This window comes from Saimiri boliviensis, chromosome 4 (assembly GCF_048565385.1).
Source record: "Saimiri boliviensis isolate mSaiBol1 chromosome 4, mSaiBol1.pri, whole genome shotgun sequence".
NCBI classification, from domain to species: Eukaryota; Metazoa; Chordata; class Mammalia; order Primates; family Cebidae; genus Saimiri; species Saimiri boliviensis.
Genome location: NC_133452.1, coordinates 138,725,300 through 138,747,614, shown reverse-complemented (window position 1 = coordinate 138,747,614; position 22,315 = coordinate 138,725,300). Strand labels below are relative to the sequence as shown.

General features: G+C 48.9%; 1 protein-coding gene across 6 annotated transcripts in view; it reads right to left on the bottom strand.

Annotated features, from left to right (window-relative positions):
• Window positions 1–729: 729 nt before the first annotated feature.
• Window positions 730–22,315, bottom strand: part of DUSP22 (dual specificity phosphatase 22) — a 70,121-nt gene continuing 48,535 nt past the window's right edge. For 2 of the 6 annotated variants that reach the window (XM_039462699.2, XM_074398375.1), the window contains exons 5-7: window positions 17,087–17,161; window positions 14,716–14,887; window positions 12,526–14,222 (exon numbers count right to left, since the gene is read on the bottom strand). In XM_039462699.2, the coding sequence (XP_039318633.1) occupies window positions 14,040–14,222; window positions 14,716–14,887; window positions 17,087–17,161 (430 nt within the window). In that variant the 3' untranslated portion in view covers window positions 12,526–14,039. Of the gene's footprint in view, window positions 14,223–14,715; window positions 14,888–17,086; window positions 17,162–22,315 lie in introns of all 6 variants that reach the window. The other 4 variants (XM_039462701.2, XM_039462703.2, XM_039462700.2 and 1 more) reach the window with 4 other exon arrangements.

Genomic DNA, 22,315 nt, shown 5'->3' with positions numbered 1-22,315 from the left:
GGAGAACTGCTTGAACCAGGACCCAGGAGACGGAGGTTGCAGTGAGCTGAGGTTGTGCCCCTGAACTCTAGCTGGGCTACAGAGCCAGACTCTGTCTCAAAAAAAAAAAAAAAAAAAGAATGAAAGAAGCTGTGAAAATTCAGGTAGTTTTCAAGACCTTTTCACTTCTGTTTCTGTAGGAAAAATGAAATGGAACCAGTTGGCCAAGTCTCAGGTGTTAGGAAAATCTGATTAATGTTCTATGTGACAATCATTAATAATCATGGGATAAAACAAATAAGGGACAGAAGAAATGCATACAGTAAAACTTTTATGGAATTTTATACTTATGCTAGTAAAAATAAGAACAAAAATAAATATTACAGTAAAAAGGAGATATGCACATGGTGATTCTTGGCACAGAAAGAGGGCATGCTTCGTGACAAATATTTCACCAGATCACATGGCTAAATAGAGGTGTACTATGGTTGTTTTTGCAGTAGAGGTAGTCTTAATAAATTGTATCAACGTAGAATTATTCTAAATTTGAAATGCACTTAGTCATGTACTAAGACTTGTTAATTACAATAATGCTATTCTGAAAAATGGGAAAAAAGTTCATCTGTCCCATTATGAATAAGTACAATTTGTTTTTGAGCCTTAACTTTGGGGAATGTGTCAGTGGTTAAATCAAGACGGAGCTTCTCTTTACGTTAGGTTTAGCAATCTGGATCTGTCTTCATTCATCCATCAAGGAACATTTTGCTTTATTTTCATTTTGAAAAGTTTCTGTCACATTAAGCAAGGTATACAAATAATTAGGAAGAGTGTTAAACCAAAGGATGAGATTGTGAGAGATCCATAAAAGTGCCATTCACAACAAATTCCACAGTAGTGTGTCCATGCTTTTCTTTGGATCCATTTTAGTGGCTTTCAAACATTTCTGGAGTAAAAAAATTGTGAAGACAGGTCAACACTCCAAGTGGTCACAACAAGCCCCAGTGGCAGTCTCTGCCTGGCTCTTGGGGGCTATTTCAAGCTTGAAGGGCAGTAATGGAATCCCACAGTATGGGAGACCCATGCCTGGGAGCTCGCACTGCAAACCATTCTGAATCTTCAAAAGAAGACACATATGAGGCCAACAAACATATGAAAAAATGCTCATCATCACTGGTCATTAGAGAAACGCAAACCAAAACCACACTGAGATATCATCTCATGCCAGTTAGAATGGCTATCATTAAAAAATCTGGAGACAACAGATGCTGGAGACGACGTGGAGAAATAGGAATACTCTTATACAGTTGGTGGGAGTGTAAATTAGTTCAACCATTGTGGAAGACAGTGTGGTGATTTCTCAAGGATCTAGAAATAGAAATTCCATTTGACCCAGCAGTCCCATTTCTGGGTATATACCCAAAGAACTATAAATCGTTTTACTATAAAGACACATGCACACGTATGTTCAATGCAGCCCTGTGTACAATAGCAAAGACCTGGAACCAACCCAAATGCCCATTGATGATAGACTGGACAAAGAAAATGTGGTACATATACACCATGGAATACTACGCAGCTGTAAAAAACGATGAGTTCGTGTCCTTTGTAGAGGCATGGATGAACGTGGAAACCATCATTCTCAGCAAACTGACACAAGAACAGAAAGCCAAACACCGTATGTTCTCACTCATAGGTGGGTGTTGAACAATGAGAACACTTGGACTCAGGGAGAGAAGCATCACACACTGGGGGCGGTTGGGGGGGTAAGGGAGAGACAGCAGGGGTGGGTGGGGAGGGATAACATGGGGAGAAATGCCAGAGATGGTATGCACCTCAAGTAAAATAAATTTAAAAAAAAAAAGAATATATCCAAGAGAAAAGAAAACATTATGTTCATGCAAAAACCTATACATGAATGTTTATGGTAGCATTATTCATCATAGCTAAAAAGCAGAAACAACCCAAATGCCCACCAACACTTGAATAAACAAAATGTGATATATCAAAAAAAAAAAAAAAAAAAAAGGCACTGAGCCTGCGTCCTTTTGTGTGGGTCTTGCTTGTTAACTGGGAGTTCTGCACTTTTACTTTCATATAGAGTATGTTGCTCATGTTAATTTGAAGTGTGCATATATAGTATTAAAACATAGCAATTGTTTTATCTTAGAACTTAGCAACAAACAAAAATTTTGGGGGGGAGAGGAGCGTTTCATCACTGAAATGTTTTAGGATTGCCAGCTCTTGGTGGTAGAGCAACTTTCAGTAGTGTACGACAGATTGTTTTTATCATTGCTCCAGGGATAACAGGTCCCCAGACCTCCTGCAATGGGGCAGAGGGGCCCTGCTGCCGGCTTGGGGCTGCTGAGGCTGGAATTACGAGAGGTGACAGAGGGAGTCTCCTAACTCCTGGTATGGCTTTCATATTTCCCCACTGTATCCTACTCTAATCTAGGAGGAGGGGAGGAGGGGGAAGAGAAAGAGGAAAAAGAAGAAAAGAAGGGGAGAGGAGGGAGAGGCCTTCAAGTTACTGGTGGCCCACAGTTGTGTGCTGCTATGTGCATGGTGCCTGCTGAAGCACGTCAGGAAGCCCTGCCAGGGACACACAGTGTGGAGACGCGAGTCTGCAAGGTCGGTCTCCCTTTAGCACCAGATGCCCCTGGACAGTGGCCAGGCTGCTAGCCCCTGAGAGCATGGTGGGTGCCCGAACTCCAGCCTCTTCTGGCCGTATGTGCTACTCTGGTCATACCCAGGTGAGGTGGGGACACAGGGCTGGGTATCTCTGCACCCTCCCCGACCCTGGCTCCTCGGAAGGGCAGTCCCCGCTGGCAGCGCCCATGGGGCCGGTGGAGAGGAGGTGAGACTGAGTTGTAGGTGGAAGATCCAGCGGCCTCCTCCTCCTCCTGTCACAGGTGTGAACCCCCGGTGTGCCATCTGCACCCCTAATGCTGCTTCTGCTTCTGGAGAACCCAAGCCAGCACAGCCAGCCACAACAAGGGGATGATGGTAATGGCCCCCACACTGTTGCCTCATTTGTTCGATTCTTCTATGGAGCCATCCCTGAGGCATCCAGTCCAGGCGGTGGCTCCCGCCCACTCCTGACTGCTCTTCCCTCCCAGCCCCAGCCCAGCCTCCCTAGGCCCAAGTCGAGCCCCAGGGCCTTCCACAGATGCCCATAGCTCACAACATAGGAGCTTCCCAGGCAGGCATGCTGAAACCAGCCCTTCCTGCCTTCCAGTCTCTGGCCTCACTGGGATAGGACCTCAGTGTTTCCAAGTGTGATGCCAAGGCCATGCCAGTTCTGGGCTTTTACCTGCAGGCCATCCATGCCCTGGCGCCCTTGCCCCTCCTCCCAGACCCCACTCCCCGTCCAGGGCACCCCCCATCGAGCAGCCCCTGTGGGCCTCCCTGCCCGGCGCATTTTCCACGGAGCAGGTATTGTGGGCCTCCCTGCCTGCACTCCAGGCTTTGAGGCTCCGCTTCTGCTCACAGAATGTTCCAGAGTGGCTGCCTTCTTTCTCTCCCCTGCTCTTAACCTCCTCTGCTCAGTCTCCGAACAGAGGCTGCCCCGATTAAATATTCCTTTCCCTCATGGCAATCTGTGCGGTGCCAGCCTTGCTCTCACCATAGGCACAGCGGCCAATGGGGCTGCAGATGAGGCCACCCCCTTCCCACCCCCTTCATGGGGGTCTCTCATGAGGACACAGTTCATAGCAATTGCTCCCATGCTCTCAACCCAGAAAACCTTCCCTGGGAGGGGTCAGCTCTCCAGACAGGCCACTGGGAAAAGCACAGATCAGTGGGGCACATGGGCAGGATCGCTTCGAGAACGCTTTCTAAAGATGAAAGCAGGGAGTCACAGGCAAAGCTCCAAACAGCACATTTCTAGAGCACAGTGTGTAGCAGACTGAAGGCTCCCCACTCAGACCACTTTTAGCACCCGCTTGTTGACACTCAGATGCTTCTTGGAAGCTGGTGGCACTTCCTCCATCCGATCACCGAGGCACGGCCCCACCCATGGCTGAGGGCCAGGCTCTTCCTCCCTGCACTTCTTACAGCCTGCCTTGCCCAGGGCCTTACAGTCATGGGTTCAGTTGCCACCACTGCCCAGCCCTGCCCCTCTGCCTCAGGGGCTGGAGGGAGCTCCTGCCAGACTGGTTGTTCCGACACCCACTGCTGCTTCTCTGGCCTGGTCTGGATGAAACTCTCTCCGTCCGAGTTCTTAGGGCTGGGCTGCTTCCTGCCAGGACCTGATGCCAGGCTTATAGGGGAGGTCCTGCCTCGGCCACTCTGGACACACAGGGTGCTTTCTTGGACTAGCACAGCAAATCTCTCTACTTCTGGAGATACCTTGTGGGACATGCAGAGCTCCTCATCTTGCATGGAGATGGAGCATCAAGAACAGAAAGCCCCATCGCTGCACACACAGCCAATTCTATATTCCTGCGGAGGGCAGCCCGGGGCCCCGGACACCCTGCTCAGCCAGGCTAAAGCTGAAAGGTCAGGGCAGAGGCATGCATGGTCATCCTACTGCACACACAATGAGCGCCCTTTGGTTGCAAGTAGCAAGAAGGCTTTCCAGCTTTATCTCCCACACTCCACAAGGCCTCAAACTGAATGCACACTGATCCTCAGAAAAGAACTTCAACACGGTGGCATGTGATTGCTAGCATTGTGTGGTTTCCCCCTCCTCGCCGTACTGGCATTTCAAAGGCACTGGGGTGACTGTAGGTGCACCTCACCTGTGACTGGGGTCAGACTGCTTGCATTCCAGTCCTGACCTGGCTGCCTTCTGACTGTGAGAATAGAGTTCAGTGTCTTCATCTGAAGGCAAGGATCACAATAAAACCTATCTCACAAGATGGTCGCGAGGATATGATTTCTTTTTTTTTGAGACAGAGTCTTGCTCTGTTGCCCAGGATGGAGTGCAGAGGCATGATCTTGGTTCATCACAACCTCTGCCTCTTGGGTTCAAGTGATTCTCCTGCCTCAGCGTCCCGAGTAGCTGGGATTACAGGCATGCATCACCACGCCCAGCTAACTTCTGTATTTTTAGAGATGGATTTTCACCATGTTGTTCAGACGGGTCTCGAACTCCTGACCTCATGATCCACCCACCTCGATCTCCCAAAGTGTTGGGATTAGAGGCTTGAGCCACCATGCCCAGCTGAGGATGTGATTTCAAGAGAAAAAGTCCTCTGCCAATTCTTGCCATGCCTTGGTACCCGATGGCTGTTGGTCAAGCTCAGGTCGACCACCCTGACATCTAATGGGAGGTCTTTGGGGATAGTAGGGGCCTTCTAGACACATCAAATGCCACCCAGGGGTGGCTCTGGCCACATCAAATGCCACCAGACAGGGTGCTGTCTGCACCCCTCATCCCTTCTAGGGCGTTTTTTTATGGCAGTGGAAGGGAGAAGTTCCCCACATGAGTGGGTTGCCTCCTCGGGGACTTCCCCAAGGTATTCCAGACAATCAGGATTCAGCTGAACCTCAGCCGGACCCGCCTAGTCCCAGCCACTTCAGGGCTCTCATCTGCTGATGCCACTTCCGCCCCAACCTGTGCACTTGGTGCTCCTGGGAGCTGGAGGATCCTGGTGATGGGGGGACCTGCCTATGCACAGAGCGGGTCTCTTGCTGTGAAAGTGACTTTCCAGGCATGAAACGATGGCAGCCCACCCTGCTGTACCCCTCTCAACCACACCTGAACCTGCAATAGCCTCTGTAACAGCGAAGATTCAGTTCCTCTCTTCTCACACCTTCTTGCCTTTCCCTGTGTTATCACATCAGCCTGGCTTCACACAGAACCTAGGAGAATCCCAGCAGCTGACCCTGGCACATGACAGGCCTCTCCCAGGACGCTGGCTCCGAGGAAGCTCTGTGGGGCTGGGCCTGTCACCATGAAGGGCACACCCTTCGTAAAGCAGAAGGTGACATTTCTTCGGTGCCCATGTTGGAGTCTTCTGATTCTTTTTTTCCAAAAAGGCTGCCCATCAGTGTCTGGGGAAACCCAGCGCCAGCCGACAAGCAGCAAACCTGCTCACCAGCAAAGTGTACTTCCTGTCTGTGTTGATGGGGCCACTTGTGAAGGCGGGTGCCCAGGGCTGAGGGCAGAACAATGGACAATGTGGCTCTGAGGGGAGAGAGGGCCAACCTTTCCGTCACTACTGTGTGGCCTGGGGGCTGCGTGCCCAAGCAGCAAGGCTGCTGCACACTGATGTGGCTCCTAGGGCCAAGCTAGGAAGGTGGCTCTTGCTGGGATTAGGGATCAGCACTTCTCCAAACCCTGTCCTCCATAACATTATTCCTTGAAGGAATTATTAACTCAAAAAGCATCCCCCAACCTCATCCCCATCATCTAGCATTTTTTTTTTTTTGACGGAGTTTTGCTCTTGTTGCGCAGGCTGGGGTGCAATGGTATAATCTCAGCTCACTACAACCTCCACCTTCCGGTTCAAGCGCTTCTCCTGCCTCAGCCTCCCAAGTAGCTGGGATTACAGACATCCACCACCATGCCTGGCTAATTTTTGTATATTTAGTAGAGACGGGGATTTGCCATGTTGGCCAGGCTGGTCTTGAACTGCTGACCTCGTGACCCACCCACACCAGCCTCCCAAAGTGCTGGGATTACAGGCATGAGCCATCCCCACCTGGCCCATATAGCTCTTAAATCAGGCCTGTGTACACAGGACATGCACAGAAATGACCCCATCCAAAATGTCTTTTCCGCTAAACCCACCTCTAAAGCAACAGCTGCCATCACACACAATTAGAATACTGAACTGCCCATACTTTCAGGCACTTGCTGAAATAGCTGTCTTCTGACACCAAGCTCTAAACACTAAACTAGAAGCTTCAGGAAGGTTCGCTGTGAACGTCTAACTCTTTATGATCAACAGTTTGCATGCAGATCTGGAGCCAAAATAAACCCGAACTTGCAGATGTTCAAACGCACTGGCAAATCTTTCCCCTGATGGAAAGAGACACATGCAAGACCCAGCATTCACACCCTTCAGTCAAATGGTAATTTAAGCTGGTTAAGCCCAAACTGCAAGAGAACACTAATTGTGATACTGCAGGTCTCAAAGCCAGCTGCGCCTGAGGCGGGAGACCTCGCTGTGTGTAAGAAGGGAATTAAGCCTCCAAGCGACAAGTCAAAAGCAGTTTTTTTTTTTTTTTTTTCCTCCCTCTCTCTGGGCAATGAAAAGGAAAGGGAAGAGGAACTGCCCACTGCAGTCTTGGTGATTTCTTGTTAAGTACATATATAAATACAAGCATGTTGAAAGAACATTCTTAATAAAATTATTAATAACTCAGGATGGGAGGAGACATCTGATGTGGGATCACAGGGGTGTGATTCTTAGTGTGTTCCTTATTTTTGTGACTAGAGGCTGGCATGCAGAGCAGCACTTTGTGACCAGTTCTGGCTGTACAATGAGGGCTTGGGCCTTTCCCTGAGTGCTTTCAGAAACCTGCTGTCTGAGCTACCTGAATGGCCAGGTACCCGAGCTCAGCACACTCCCAGATGTTGCACATGTGACTCTCCTGGAGGCTGTGTTCTCTGAAATAAAATTAAAAACACATTGCCCACACATGCACACCCTAATTAGCAGAATTTATGGCTATCTTGTGTCCAAGTAATGTAAGGCAGCTCCAGAAGCTGGAAACGAATTCCCTGCTGAGACTGAAGCTAGAAAGAGCTGGCACCCAATAAACAAAAAACAGCCATTTGCAGGAACCCAGGGAAAAGTACAAATGGTGTTGAGATCTGAAAACACTCAAATTTCAGGAGAAACACAATTTAAGTCAAGAATCACCTTGAGCAGACCGGGTCTGGTGCCTCACGCCTGTAATCCCAGCATTTTGAGAGGCCGAGGCAGGCGGATCATTTGTGGTCAGGTGTTTTGAGACCAGCCTGGTCAACATGGTGAAACCCCACATCTACTAAAAATACAAAAATCAGCCAGCTGTGGTGGCGCACGCCTGTAGTCCCTGTTACTTGGGAGGTTGAGTTACTTGGGAGGCTGAGGAGGCAGAATCACTTGAACCCATGAGGCAGAGGTTGCAGTGAGTCGAGATTGTGCCACTGCACTCTGGCCTGGGCAGAGTGAGACACTGTTTCAAAAAAAAAAAAAAAAATCACCTTGGGCAGAGAGAGCCAGTGTGCAGCAGAGGTCGGCCTGGGGCCCGGGAAAGGCAGCCTCTCAGGAGCAGCAATGCTGCTCTCAGATCGCACGTGCCTCGTCTGCCCCACCAGCAGTACCTCGGCCCAGGACACAGCAGGTCTGGACAGAGCCTCAGCCCCCCAGATCCAGGTCCTGACCACCACTCATGCTCACTGCACAATGCCCCAGGACATCTCCCCCCATATCTTGCTTATGACAGAAACAGAGCTAGCCTGACCAGGAGATAACATTACTCTTTGGAGAGTCAATATTTTATCCTTCACAATAAAGTAGGAAATTGGAAATTTGAATTCAACTTTCATTTTCATGAGTCTGGCCCCTGGGTGTGTGTCCTGGGTGATGGACAAACATGAGTACCTAACTGCAGAGCTGGGTTACACCCAAGTTTGGCCCGCTGGAGGCCCCCGATCTGGGACCCAGCCAGCCCCTTCTGTAGCCTCTTCCTTAAACTTGAACATTGCAGAGGTACACACACCATCCAGTACAGGAAGCTGCTGGGACAACAGAACCACCACACTGTTAGCAAGATCCCAGGGAGTGGGCAGAGGACTCGGCCCTCACTCCCAACATGCAATTAGCCACCAAGAACAGTTGCATGTCCTTCTCCACCCTCCATCATCTGCCTCCTGGGCCCCTCTTCATCTCCACCACCACGACCTAGGGCAGGCTGCTCTTTTTTCTCAAGGGGGTAGTCCTAGCAGCAGCCTCCTGACTGGTCCCAGTATGCCGCCCCACCCCACTTCGACACCCAAGTGAGCCTTGCGCCTGCACACCCATCATGCGTTCTGCTGGCTCGGCACCCTTCAGCAAGCCCCTCACTCCCCCAGTGTCTGCAGAATTGTAGCTGCACCATGTACAAAGCTACAAGCTCAGGAATCAGACCTCTGGGAAAGTGGCAAGGTGCTGCCCCTCTCTGAGCCTGCGTAGCTCCAAGGGCTGGTCAGGCTTTGGCTGTGTGCGCAGCCTTGCCTGCACAATCCCAGTGGTGCCCAGCCCTGGGGAAGTTGCTATAGTCCTGCAGAGTGACTCTCGCTCCCAAACCCACGATCTTTCTATGCTTGCTGGCTCACCACATGCGGGGCCTCCCCCTGAACTCTCCTTCCTTCCCACTGTGCCCAGCTCATTTCATGGCTTACACGGCAGGTCTCAAATTAGGTACTGGGTTTTCTAAGACACGTCCTTTAAATGCTCTCCCCGCCTCACACTGGAATGTGTCTTTTCACCCCTTTCCCTCACACATGGCACCAGGGGCAGCCGTAATAATCCTTACCATGCTGTCCTGTAAGTCAGCAGTCCCAACCTTTTTGGTACCAGGGACCAGTTTCATGGAAGACAATTTTTTCCATGGATCAGAGTGGGGCAGGGATTGGTTTTGAGATGAAACTGTTCTACCTCAGATCACTGGGCATTAATTAGAGTCTCACGAGGAGTGTGCAACCTAGATCTCTCACATGCGCCGTTCACAATGGGGATTGTGATCAGGAGGTAATGCTCACTCGCCAGCTGCTCACCTCCTGCTGTGTGGCTCAGTTCCTAACAGGCCATGGACTACTACCAGTCTGTGGCCCAGGGGCTGGGGAACCCTGTTGTGACAACTTTCCTAACTGCCACCATACCAGGCCACAGTCTTCCTGAGAATCGGGAGTGTGCCTGAAGCCTGGCTGGATCCCATAGCACCTGCTATGATGAATACCAACTGTCAAGTGAGTGAGCGAATGAATGAATGAATGAATGAACAAATATAGAAGCAGCTGGCCCAGTTCAGTCTCCTGTGCTTGTAGGTTGTGATTCTGAGTTTCAGGCTAGAAAAGATCTGTGTTCAAAGAAATCAAAGAAAAAACAGCCTAAGGGAAAGTGCCGTGTACCTCAACCCACCTCACTGTACAAGCCCAGGTCTTCATGGTGGTTCAGAGGTTGTGATACCCATCTCCAGGGTGACCCAAAAGGCCTGGCCTCGTTGTCAACAGACCAGGATCTCTGGCTTGCAATGTCTAAGATGGTCAATACCATCTCAGCATGGCCCCTAACTTCCAGACAGAGGTCAGGAATTGACTACCCTCTATGGATGGCCCAAAACAAACACGCAGAGACAGGAGGGGGGCAGGCAAGGAGAGGTTCCTGATTTCAACAGTTGTGCCAACATTGCTGCCTGGGGCCTGGGCTGCCTCAGCAGAGTCCTCTAGAGCCCTGGGCCGAAGCCTGTGACTGCCGAACTCCTCCCAGCTGCTTGCTCCAGCCACAGCTGGCAGTCCCTTGTCCCCTCGCTCCTCCCCTCCCTGCCCATTGATTTGGGACCAAAATATCCAGCAGGTTCCAGACCCAGCAACGTGGACATCTTCAGGTACATTCTGAGGTGCATTTCATGGCCCCTCTGAGATTCGAGTGAGTGAAATACCTTCTCTGTGGGTGTTTGTAAAGCTTAGGAGCAACAGTTTGTGACCTGCACAGCAGTACACAATTAAGAGATAAGGGGTGTTGGTGTCAGATATAATCCTGCAGTAAGACACGGTAGTGGGAAGTGACATGGCTGAGAGGCTGGGTGACCCTGCAGACTGGGGCTGTTGCCTGAAAATCTGCTTTCCTGCTGTGGCCACTGACTCACACCCCAGGATCCACACCCAGTCTTCCTGGGACTGTGCTGGGGCCTGGCTGCTGCCTCCTGAGTGGGCCCCACAGGAGACACATCCAGGGCTCGTTGGTCTGGCCCACGAAAACACTCAGAGGCACCGGGGACAGAGCCACCTCTGCCCTACCAGGTGTGCATGGTGAGTGAGAATAAGCATCGTCACACCTGAGGTGTTTCTTTTGCCTGAAACTGATCAGAGTGTCCCCTCACACTCATTGGGACTGCTGCAGAGGCTACAAGCCCAGGAGTCAGACATCTGGGAACCTGGCAAGGTGCCTCACCAATCCTTGCCTCTCCTGCGGCCCCCAGCCGCTCCCAAGCCCCTGTCAGGAGCTTCAAGGCATTAGAACCTACATCAAGTCTGCTGCCTACAGTAAATCTGTTCGGGAGTTTACTTGCCTTTAGTTCAAGCCAAAATTATCCTAGTAAAGAGTTAAACTTCCTTTTTTTCCCCACCAGATCGGAGAAAGACAATTTTATAAATTGACTTAAATTTCTCTCCAAGTCAGGTGATGTTCCTTCAGGTTAAAAGCTGAATAGGGAATCAGAGTAACTGTATTCAACGCCGTGCAACAAGTGTGCACAGTGTGGCTGGCTGCATGCTCCTGTGTAAACACAATCATCCCAGGTGCCACATATGCAGCTCCCACTCTGTGCAGGCAAAACGTAACTCTCATGTCCAAATTTCTTTCACCTCACATTGATGGCCTATTTTTCATTCTTGGAGACATGAATTCACCTTTTGCAGCATCAGCTACAGTACATTCTGGAGGAAAACAATGGCCTCTAAAATAAAACCAGGAGTAGGCTTCAATCTTGCCTTGGAATTCCTCACAGGCAGAAGGGCGCATGGCGACTGCCCCTTGGCTAGGGAAGAATGCATTGCGGTGACATTAAACTTGACTAAGGTGCCCTTTATTAATGAAAACATAGAGCTTTTGGTCAATTCCACCACAGAGAACACAAACACAAACCATAGATAAAACTCACACCAAGGCCACACCGGTCTTGTCTTTGGGTGGCGTTCACAGGAAGCAATCACGAGCGCCAAGCCATCACAAGGCAGTGCGGCAAGGCTCCTGGGATCCTTGCAGGCAGCAAAGTGAGGTACAGAAACCGCCACAGCAGTGGAGGTAAGGGGAAAATATTTTCTCTTGCTGAAGAATATCCTTTGTTCTCAACATAAACATGACTACGTATATATTCAGCTTAAAGTGAAAAACAAGTTTACAAATCACTACTGGATACTTAAAAATAAACTCTATGTGGCTTTTCTTTATGGCAGCACCAGCCTAAACTCTGTGGGTGTGCAATATTTCAGAAACTTCAGGTACATTACAGTCTTCTGAGAAAGGCCCAGTACTTCAGAATTCCTGGAGCGGCTGTGAAGAAAGAACATTACTGGCAACAAATATTAAAACAACACTTCAAGAACTACAAGAACACATTTAGAGGTTTGTAAAGGTGCACATATTTAAGCATTCAAGCTAATATCCTAAATAATTTTTCTGTTGACATAGTTATTTTTGGTTTACAGAAAAATGTGTACTTTATCAGCAAATGGTTTTAGCTGTAGATGGATGGATGATTCTACAGCCACATCCCCTTACTGGGTGTACATCCGGCGCCCCTGCACGTGCGTGGAATCCAGCAACTTTGTTTTCCCTGATCCCCAGAAAGCTCACCTTTGACACAATCTCTATATGCACAGGAAAATGGCTCTTCTTATTCAGGGGCTCTTTTGTGGTGGAATTCGGAGAGACTGGGTTGTGACATCTTTTTAGGGAGAGGTTGAGTATGCTTTTTCATTTGAGTGGCTCTGCATGCTAAAGAAATCTGGGTTGGTATAAAGGGCTAGAGCACTGAGCTGTGTACAGCATCCCAGGATGCCTGCAGCCCCGAAGTGCAAACTGCAGACGCTCTCGTGGCCTGAATGTGGAATTCTACCCACCAGAAAGCATTACTGGAGCCCAAAGTGGAAACTTTAAATAGCTCAATGATATTGGTGCCTTCCCTTTGGTTTCAAAAGCAATGACGACCGAACATTTTCGACTGTGAGGCAAAGTTGACTTGCATACCAAAAAAAAACGCCTTTCCAAAAAACATTCAATGAGGTAGCTCAGATCAATTATCAAACCCAAGTGAATATCAAGAAGCTTAATAAATGCTCAGGCATTTTAAAATGCAAATTGCTACAGTGCCTAGTAAATGCTCTTTCTTCCCAATTCCCGCAGGCGCATGCAAACCTTGAGAAGGGGCCCCCGCAAAGTGAGCATAGCAAGAGGTTGGGAGTCAGTGACACTGGCCAGGAGCAGAGAGGAGGGGCGCCCTGGTGCACCCAACTTAGGCTAACGTAAGCCTGCAGACCGCAGAGCTCAAGTGCAGTCAGTCCCAGAGAACAAACACCAGGTAGAACTCAGGGCTCCATGGGCTGAAAAGCAGCCTTGACTCAAGGTGCTAGGGAACCCTACACCTGGTGCATTCACACTGTGATTGAGGCAATCTAGTACTTCCCTTAAAGCTGAGTCGGTATAAAGGCCTGGCCTACTGGAGCAGCTCAGGGCAGTCCTTCATGGTTTCCAGGGCCCCAGAGCCACCCTCCCGCTAGAGGACTCTGGCCCCTGCTGCCCCTGCCATATCACCCTGAGTGGGTTCTGAGAGAGGCCATGCTTTTATCCACTTGTCCCCTGAGTTCTCATGGTTTGCTCACAGGCACAGACTGCTCTTTGCTAGGTAGCTTTTCAGAGGCCAAGCTCAAATGCCTTCTATGTGGAGGCTGGGACAAAGGGAAAGGTGGCCACATCAACCTGGGCAGCAATATGAATTCTATGACTTCCAGCAATATGAAAGAGTTCACACACACACATTCATGTGCACACATACACTTTCACATGCACACACACATGTACACACTTAAGTTTGCACATACTCACACAGGCACACACATGCATCCATACACCTACACTCACACATGCACACATGTGCACTCACACTCACGTGCACAGAGCAGTGCATGGCCACTGGGCAACATCCCCGAGGGCAGCAAGCTCAGGTGCAGCCAGAGGAGGGGTGGGCGGAGTGAAGGGGCCTGGAGCAGGGCTGGGCAGTGTTGCTTGGGAAGGAGCCCTGAGCGCCCCACCTCGCCCTGGCTATCTCCCTTTCCTGTCCTCGGCGGCCAGCAGCACCGTACCACCACCCAGCCGGGCGCACTGAAGACAAGCGGTGGGAAGGAAGGCAGCAGGTCCCTTGTGTTAGGTCTCCGTCGTATAATTATCGTAGGCCAGTGGAGCCAGTGCCGGAAAACTGCTCCACCGCCTGGCGCCGTGCTGGGGCTCCATGCGCCCTTGCTCCTTATATTTACCCAGAATGTTTTTGGCTTCTTCTGCATCCCGCAAAGGGCTCTCTCCATATTCTTCCTTCAGCCACTGCCGATACTGGAGAGGATGGAAACAAACCCGAAACATCACACACATGTGCACACCTGCATCCACTCAGACTTGCACCTGTGACTTCACCCCAGAGATGGTACCGCACATAACCAGGGAAACAAACAGCAGTGGGAAATCAGATCTTGGAGGCTGCCCAGCCATGGTCAAGCAAGAGATGTAACTGCTCCTTCAAGGTGTTGGCCTAGGACATGAAAACAGGCCAGACCAAGGAAATGGTACTTCACCCAGAGGGAGAGAAACAAGCTAGTAAAGGGTACCAGGCACAAGGAAACAATAAAGGGGAGGCGCCTGTGGCTTCTGCAGATGCATGAGGGATCCGTGACACTTCTTAGGGGGTGCAGCTGGGCACCCTGGGAGCCGATGTCCTCTGTGGGCCTTTCAACTCCAAACACCATGATGCTGGCTATGCACGGGAAGACTGCGGCCACCATTCAGGGGCACCTGCCTATGTGTCTGATGTCCCCTAAGCACTGCTTACCTGATGGACCTCGTGCTTCTCAAACTCCTGGAGCTGTCTCTGGAAGCCCACGTTGGGGTTGGCACAGGATCTCCCAGCACGCACGGTGTGCAAGGCATCCTCCCAGCCAAAGTCAGTGACAGTCATGATGTATGCAATCACCAGCGTCACGCTCCTGGAGACCCCGGCCAGGCTGTGGGGCGCAAGAGAAGCACATGGGTAAGAGCAATTTCAGATCCCCGGGTCCACCACCCAATCCATGTGGAGCGGGGGAGTCTAAGGACCTTGTTTACAAAGTCTTGCTGCCCTGGATTACATATGGACAGTAAGCACACTACCAGGAACCCACTCAGCACTCAGCATACCAGCTTCCTCTATCTGCCGGCACTAGAATCGCAGGCATTCTTCTGCTGTTGAGCTTCATTTATTGGTTTTCTATGGGCTGTGGCTCCAGATGCTCCCTTGGTCTTAAGCCCCTCCTCAGGTCTTTCCCATTTCCCCGGACAAATGACATGACTGATGTACTCCATGGGAACTTGAGGCTTCCCGGGCCTATGCAACAAACCCACTTATACCCTACATTGGCTTAGAATGCTTCGTGTTCCTTAAAAGTCCAGTTTTCTTAGCTATATAGGCTAGAACTGTAATTTTTAAAGCCCATGACATGCAGAAGCCCTTACCCAATCTGACTTTTGTGCTCTTTTTGACATAAATATGAAGAATACAGAGCATGCACACTGAGTCTGCAGGTGGGAGCAAGGCACCCTGCAGGCAGTAACGGTTAGGGTGAGCTACCTGGAGCAGGCTGAGTGAGAGGGCCCATTTTACATGTACATGCAAATGAAGGCGGTCACAGAAAGGTTGTGCTTCGTCAGACTTGAGTGTTCTAGTAACAGGTTAAGATGGGGAAGTTTAGCAAACGTCTTGCTTTTACAAAAGCCTATCTTTAGATGTATATAACTGTATGAAATATTAATTCCTAGAATATCAGGCCTACACATATTCAAATATAAATCATTTTAAAACCCCACACTCAAGTACTGGCTCTTCACTAGGGTTTTATATTAGAAAACTGGGAGAGATTTTAAAAGACAGATCCTCTTGGGCTGCAACCCTGGAGATTCACATTCACTAGGAACCTGGAGAAGCCCCAGAGTGGGAGTTCCAGAATTCCCCTTTAATTGGCTCCAACTGAACCCCCAAGGTATGTGAAAGCCAAATAGAAATGAACATTAAAATCCTACCCTTTGTATTTATTATACTTTCTACTGTTTAAAAAAATGAGATGAAAAATCATATGATTTCAAGAACTGTATGAAACTGCAGACACCATTCTAAAAACAACTATCCAGTGTCCTCCCCTGTCATGGGTTATTGGCCCTCAGAACACATTATGGTTTTGTATAGGTGGCTTCTCTAAATGTCATGCATTGGGTCCTCTCTGTCCTGGCAGGGCTGCCACCAACCTTAGCAGCAATATTCCCCAGGAATTATCACTTTACAGTCCTAAAGAGCTTACAGTACAAGAGTAACTGTTTTGGGGAATGTCAAAAGATTGTTAGGCTTTCAGTTAATTAATATCACACTTTATTCAAGACAGACGGGGGACCTGTCCAGCCAGCACTTAAGACAACAGAGCTCTGGCTCCAAAATGTTGGCCACTGGTTCCCTGAGCAAATGAGCCATGTTATTAGTATGATTATGAGCAGTAATAAAAATGCCAGCCCACTTTCACTAAGAACTCTCTATGTGCTAGGCACACCACCAAGAGCCTCAGTTGCATCATCCTTGGGTTAAGTGTGCTATAGTAGCTTTCTTTTCTCTCTCTCTCTCTCCCTCGTGTGTGTGTGTGTGTGTGTGTGTGTGTGTGTGTATGTGTGTATCTACATAAATTATAGCAGAATGCAAGCAGCCAGCCATCACTAAACTGGGTCATTTTGGTGTTGACAGTAATGCAATACTAAAAATCCACATTTGCAATCAAGTCTGCTGAATAAAAAACAACAGTGTCTTCAAAAAGTCGCTGAGGTTTCAGGGTTGAGCCTACAGAATCTGTGTCATCTGTAATAGGCTTTTCTGATGAAATGCTGGAGACAAGCCAGCAAAGGGAAGTTTCTGTTGTCGAGTAACCTTCATGGTCCATACGGAAATCTCAGCAGTGGAAATGAAAAAAAAAAAAAAAAAGAAAAAAGAAAAACCAGTTAGGTTCTCCTTCTATAGAAGGAAAGGGAGACTAACACATGGCTGTGGACACATGGTGCATGCATTTGAGATTTAGAGTTTACAGAAAACTATTAGGAGGTGAAACCATTAATCACACACAGAAAAACACTTGATATGAGGCCAAGCCAAAGAGCATGCTGCAGTGCTATTAAGCAAGAGACACACATACCAGTGTACAAGGCAGCTCTCACCACGGAGTCGGCACTCGTGAATGAATTTAATACTTTCTTTGAAATGTCTTGTCCTGGGGGAAGAAAAAGAGAGAAATGACATCTCTCTATTTTACTCAATATATGATGAAAAGAAAATTCTACCTGAGACTTCTTTCTTTAAATGTTAATTGATTTTTATGTATAATTGACATATAACTTTACATATTTACGTACTACAGTGTGACAATTCAGTGTATGTATACAGTTGTAAAATATAATGATCAAATCAAGGTAGTTACCTTATCCATCACTTTAAACATTTAGCACTTTGTAGCGATAACTTTCAAAAGCTTCTTTTGTAGCTATCTTGAAACATATGCTACATTATTATTTGCTATAGTCAAATAATCCACTGTGTAATAGAAACCAGAATATGGCTCAGCATGGTGGCTCACGCCTGTCAACGCCAGAAACTTGGGAGGCCAAGGCAGGTAGATCACTTGAGGTCAGGAGTTTGAGACCACCCTGGCCAACAAGGTGAAACCCCTTCTCTCCTAAAAAATATAAAAATTAGCTGCGTGTGGTGGTAGGCGCCTGTAATTCCAGCTAGCAGGAAGGCTAAATAGGAGAATCGCTTGAACCCGGGAGGCAGAGATTACAGTGAGCTGTAATCTCACGCCACTGCACATCAGCCTAGGTAAAAGAGCAAAAAAATAAAAAAGAAAGAAAGAAACCAGAATTTATTCTTCCTGAGGTTTACTAAAAAGCTCTCCTAGTACCACACCATCAAAACCTGGTCACACTATCTGTGGCTGGAGCTGTTTCAGCTTTACAATCCATCATTTACAATGCTGAGGTCTGGGAAGGCTGAGGGTTGTCTGGAATTTTTAGAATTTCTCTGTAAGAAATCTCTGAAACACACAGTTACCACTGACTGGGGTTGGGGGAGGTTCTGGACAATCCCCCATGTTCAAACTGAGGCCCTCAATGCCCCAGCAGTACACAGGGACCCTCACACTGGCTGCGGAGGGTGCAGGTCACCATGATGCAGGTGAGTAAGGTGTCTGTTGTGTGGGCTTTCCAAGTCCTAAAAGCTAGTTTACTCCTATCAATCTGGAAAATCTAAAAGCATTCTCCCAGACTGGTCTCCCTGGACTTCGACAGTCCTGTCTGCAGCTCAGTGGAGAGCTGTGGGGAAATGAAATTCTGGCTCTAATCCCTCTCTGCCACTTACTGGACCATGTGGCCCAGGAAAAGCCACTTATCTTCTCAGTTACAAAGTGAGGCTCGTATCTCACATGCCAATATGCTTTGCAAATTCTGAAGTCCTAAATGGGCTGGGTGTGATGGCACATGCCTATAATTCTAGCATTTGGGAAGGGTGAGGTAGGCAGATCACTTGGGCTCAGGAATTCGAGACCAGCTGACAAAATGTCGAAACCTTATCTCTGCAAAAAATGCAAAAATAAATAAATAAATAAATGAATGAATAAATTAGTAGTCCTGTAGTCCTGGCTATTTGGGAGGCTGAGGTCGGAGGATCTCTTGAACCCAGGACAATGAGGCTGCAGTGAGCCGAGATCATGCCACTGCACTCCAGGCAGAGCAACAGAGTGAGATCCTGTCTCAGTAAATAAAAATAGTAGAAGTAAGTTTTAAATGATGATGCATGCCTTAATCCTTTCTTCTTCTAACTTCTTAGCTTTTCAGACCACCCTCTTTTCTCGTCACTCCTTCAGCCATTCAGGGAGTGCCTACTAGCATGGCCTTGTGGCAAGTCCCTGAGCACAAAGCCAGGCAGGGCTCAAACCCCACTTCGGTGCACTCCCAACCAGCCTGTGTGTCCTGTGCCACTCAGACCTCATTCTGGACTGGTTTGTGGGTTAAGTGCAGACACCTGAGGCAACAGACAGCACATGTTCCTCTCCAATGTTGTCCACCCTCGAATGGCTTATAAAGCAGCAAAAGTTGCTCTTGGACTAAACTGACTTCTCTTTAAACACTGATTGAGTACTGTACTGACCATTTGCCAGGGACTCTGATAAATTGTAATACATTCAGAGATAAATAAGATGTTCCCAATTGCAGAATGCCAGGGCATATAAATGTAGTAAGAATGAGAAATTCAGGCATGGCCTAACAAATTCACCCAGGTCCTGACAGCAGAAGAAACTCAGTAGCCTCATGGTAGGTGCTCAGTAAGATGAGGACAGCCAGGAAGCAGAAGCAATTATCCATGTGCACGCATGCACACACAAACATGCACACACATGCACACACATGTTCTGCCAACAACTGCATTGTCACCACAGTGCAGATCCCTAGGGGACCAAATCAAGGACTCTGGACTCTCACCTGACGTCTCTAATTAGCACATCTGCTTTTGTTAATGTTCCCAGGGGTAACTGCTCCCAGATGTCAACTCATAAGGTGGTTTGGTACACAGTAGACAAGAAAGGATTCCTGCTCCAATCAGGAAATCTAAGGTATCAGTGCTGAAGGAGACTTCAGAGCAGAAGCCCACTACAGCCAGGCCGTGAAGCCAAGTATACATCAGGGTGGGGCACCGAGGGTCAACTTGTTGGGCAGGAGTCTGGTCTCCAGTAAGGAGCTGGGCAGCCCAGCTGGGAGCTCCCCATCCCTTAAGCAGAACTAGTCATCTGGCGTTGGCAGGGAAGACTGCTCGTCTGGAGGTACTGGAACCGTAGCAAGAACTGGTCAGTTGCACTGTTTTTTCCTCTTCCCATAGCTCTGTCATGTTGAAGTAAAGGCAAGGCTATGGGTAGGGACTTCTGGAAAAGCTTTCCCTTCCTGAAGAGAAGAAAGGGAACTAGATCTGCCCCCGGCTTCCTGCCATGGAGCTGGGAGACAGTGCCATGCTCAGAGCTGCACTACCTGCTGCCAAGTGTCTCTCTCTCTTAGAATGTCATGTCAGTCAGATACGGTATTCTGCTACTCATGGCCAAATTCATGCTACCTGATATCAGCAACTAATTCAACAATTAGTAAAACCTTGAGTCAACTCATCTGGCCCAGAAGTGGCTCCAGATTGCTGGTCTGCAACCTGCTTGGTGGTTTACACCAGGGACCTGCCCTTCCTGCAGGCCACTGCACATAGCAGACAGGCCAGTGCACAGGCTGGGGGTGCTGACTGGCTGGCTGCAGGGGTGCAGCTTGACGGCACCCTCCTTGGCTCCACAAGTTGTTCATGCTGTGGCCCCCAACGGTGCCAAGATGCTGTCCCTGCCTGCAGTGCCCACTCTTGCCTGTTCTGTGTGGGTCTTCTGTTCAAGAAGAGCTGTGTCTGCATGCAGAGCAGCCAGAAAAGCAAAAGCAAATCTAGAAATGAATGCTGACCGCCTGAGTAAATGAAAAACCACAGAGCACCTCAGAACACACTGCAAAGACCACACAGTGACATGAAAGTTAGCAGTGCCCCCTCTGAGTGGAGACAGGATTGGGGTCACATTCAGTTCTGTGAAGCTCACCAAGGTCTTGTAAAGATGACAACTGAATCTCTTCACTGAAACTTTGGAGTGGGAACCACTTCTTATATCTGGCTTTGACATCTGCACGTCCCCAACCACAGACACAACCTTACATATTGTGGGGTTGAACCTGGGTTCAAGAGTCAGACTTGCCACATCTCAAAATAAAAGGGGGGAGTGTGCTCTCCTGGCACCATCCAAACCCACCCACAACCAGGGAGTCGAGTGGGCATGAAGGAGCTGAGGAGGTCACAGAGGTGACCCCACTCCATACCCCCATACCCCATAGCTCTTTCTGTCTGTAGCAAGAGTAAAGTCCAGGAGACCCTGTAAGATACAGGTCCTATCCATCACCATGTTGGGGCCCTGGGCTGCACAGTTTTGTGGAGGCATTGTGACAGGGCCATTTGCAGCCCCACCCCAGGTGCCTGAAGGATGCCAACGAGGCGGCCGCTCAGAGCTCCACAGCGAAACTTGAGTCATGGACAATATGCCACAAAGCTAAGCCAGAGAGCTATTCCTAGAAATGCCTTTTCCAAGAAAAGCCCAGAGGCAGGCGAGCACACTACTACTTTGGTGCAGGACTGTGTGTAAGGGTGTTATTTCCAGGGAAGCTGATGACAGAAGCCCCAACTCTGGTCATTAAACTCCCTCCTCCGCAGTGGGAAATACCCACGGCCCTGGTCCTTCTATTGCTCAACTGTAGTTAGAAGCAGAAGCGCAAGTCTAAGGCACTATCCTACCGCAAGCTGTTTCAATGAACGCAAGTTCCCGTTCCTGCTCTCCGTTTCATGGGCAGTTCACCTTTACATCCACACACAGCTGCGTGGAATAGGCTCTGTCCACAGAGAGCCAGCAAACACACGCGCAAGGAAGCATGGACCAGACCATGCCTGCGTTTGAAACTTACCAAACAGCGCCTGGGGCTATCATGCCTGCTCTTGGCCTCAGTCCTTGAAGCAAACCTAGGGCAGCAGGGGCACGTCCAGGGAGAGGGGACTCACAAACAGCCCAGACACTCCCAGCTGTCCCCCTCTCTCCTCACAGACCATCACCCTCTGCCTGGGTCCCTTCCTTTCTGTATCAAAGGCCAAGAGCCAGTGCTCAGGTGGGATCTCCTGACCTTCGGAGAGTCTAAGAAAAGATGGTGGATAAGCCTGTAAACCACACAGCATGGTATTCAATTTTGAGGCTGAACAAAATTGAATTTTGTTACTTTTCACTCCAGGACTGCAAGATTTGGAGGCCTCAGTCCCCACTGCAGGATCTAAGATGGTCCTGTCCTGCTCAAAAGGACTTTGCCTGTTGGAGTGAGAGGCCAGGAATCTGGCTGAGTACCCTGAATGGCAGCTGGTCCTACCCCAAAGGCCAAGGTATCAGACCAGGCTGTTAACAGCAAAGGCTACAGGAACACAGGGTACTCCTCTTTCCTTTGGATACAAAAGTGTGTGTGCATAAATGAAAGTAAAGGAGAAACAAACCCAAAAAAGGTAAGCATCTTTATATATAAAATATAGATATATTTATATATTACATATGTAAATACATGTTTTTGCTTAGCAAAAATGTTTTTGTTTGTTTTCTAATAGCAAACGGGTAGACTATTCTAACTGCATTCAGGCTCTGGAAGTGGTTTCGTATCAGAGAGCTGCTTCCTCTTGGGGCAGAATCTGCCCAGGGTCCCTCACCCACAGGCCCTGCCCCAGCATACTTTCCAGCTGGAAGGCTGATGGTGAAGCCCCTCAACCTAGAGGTAAT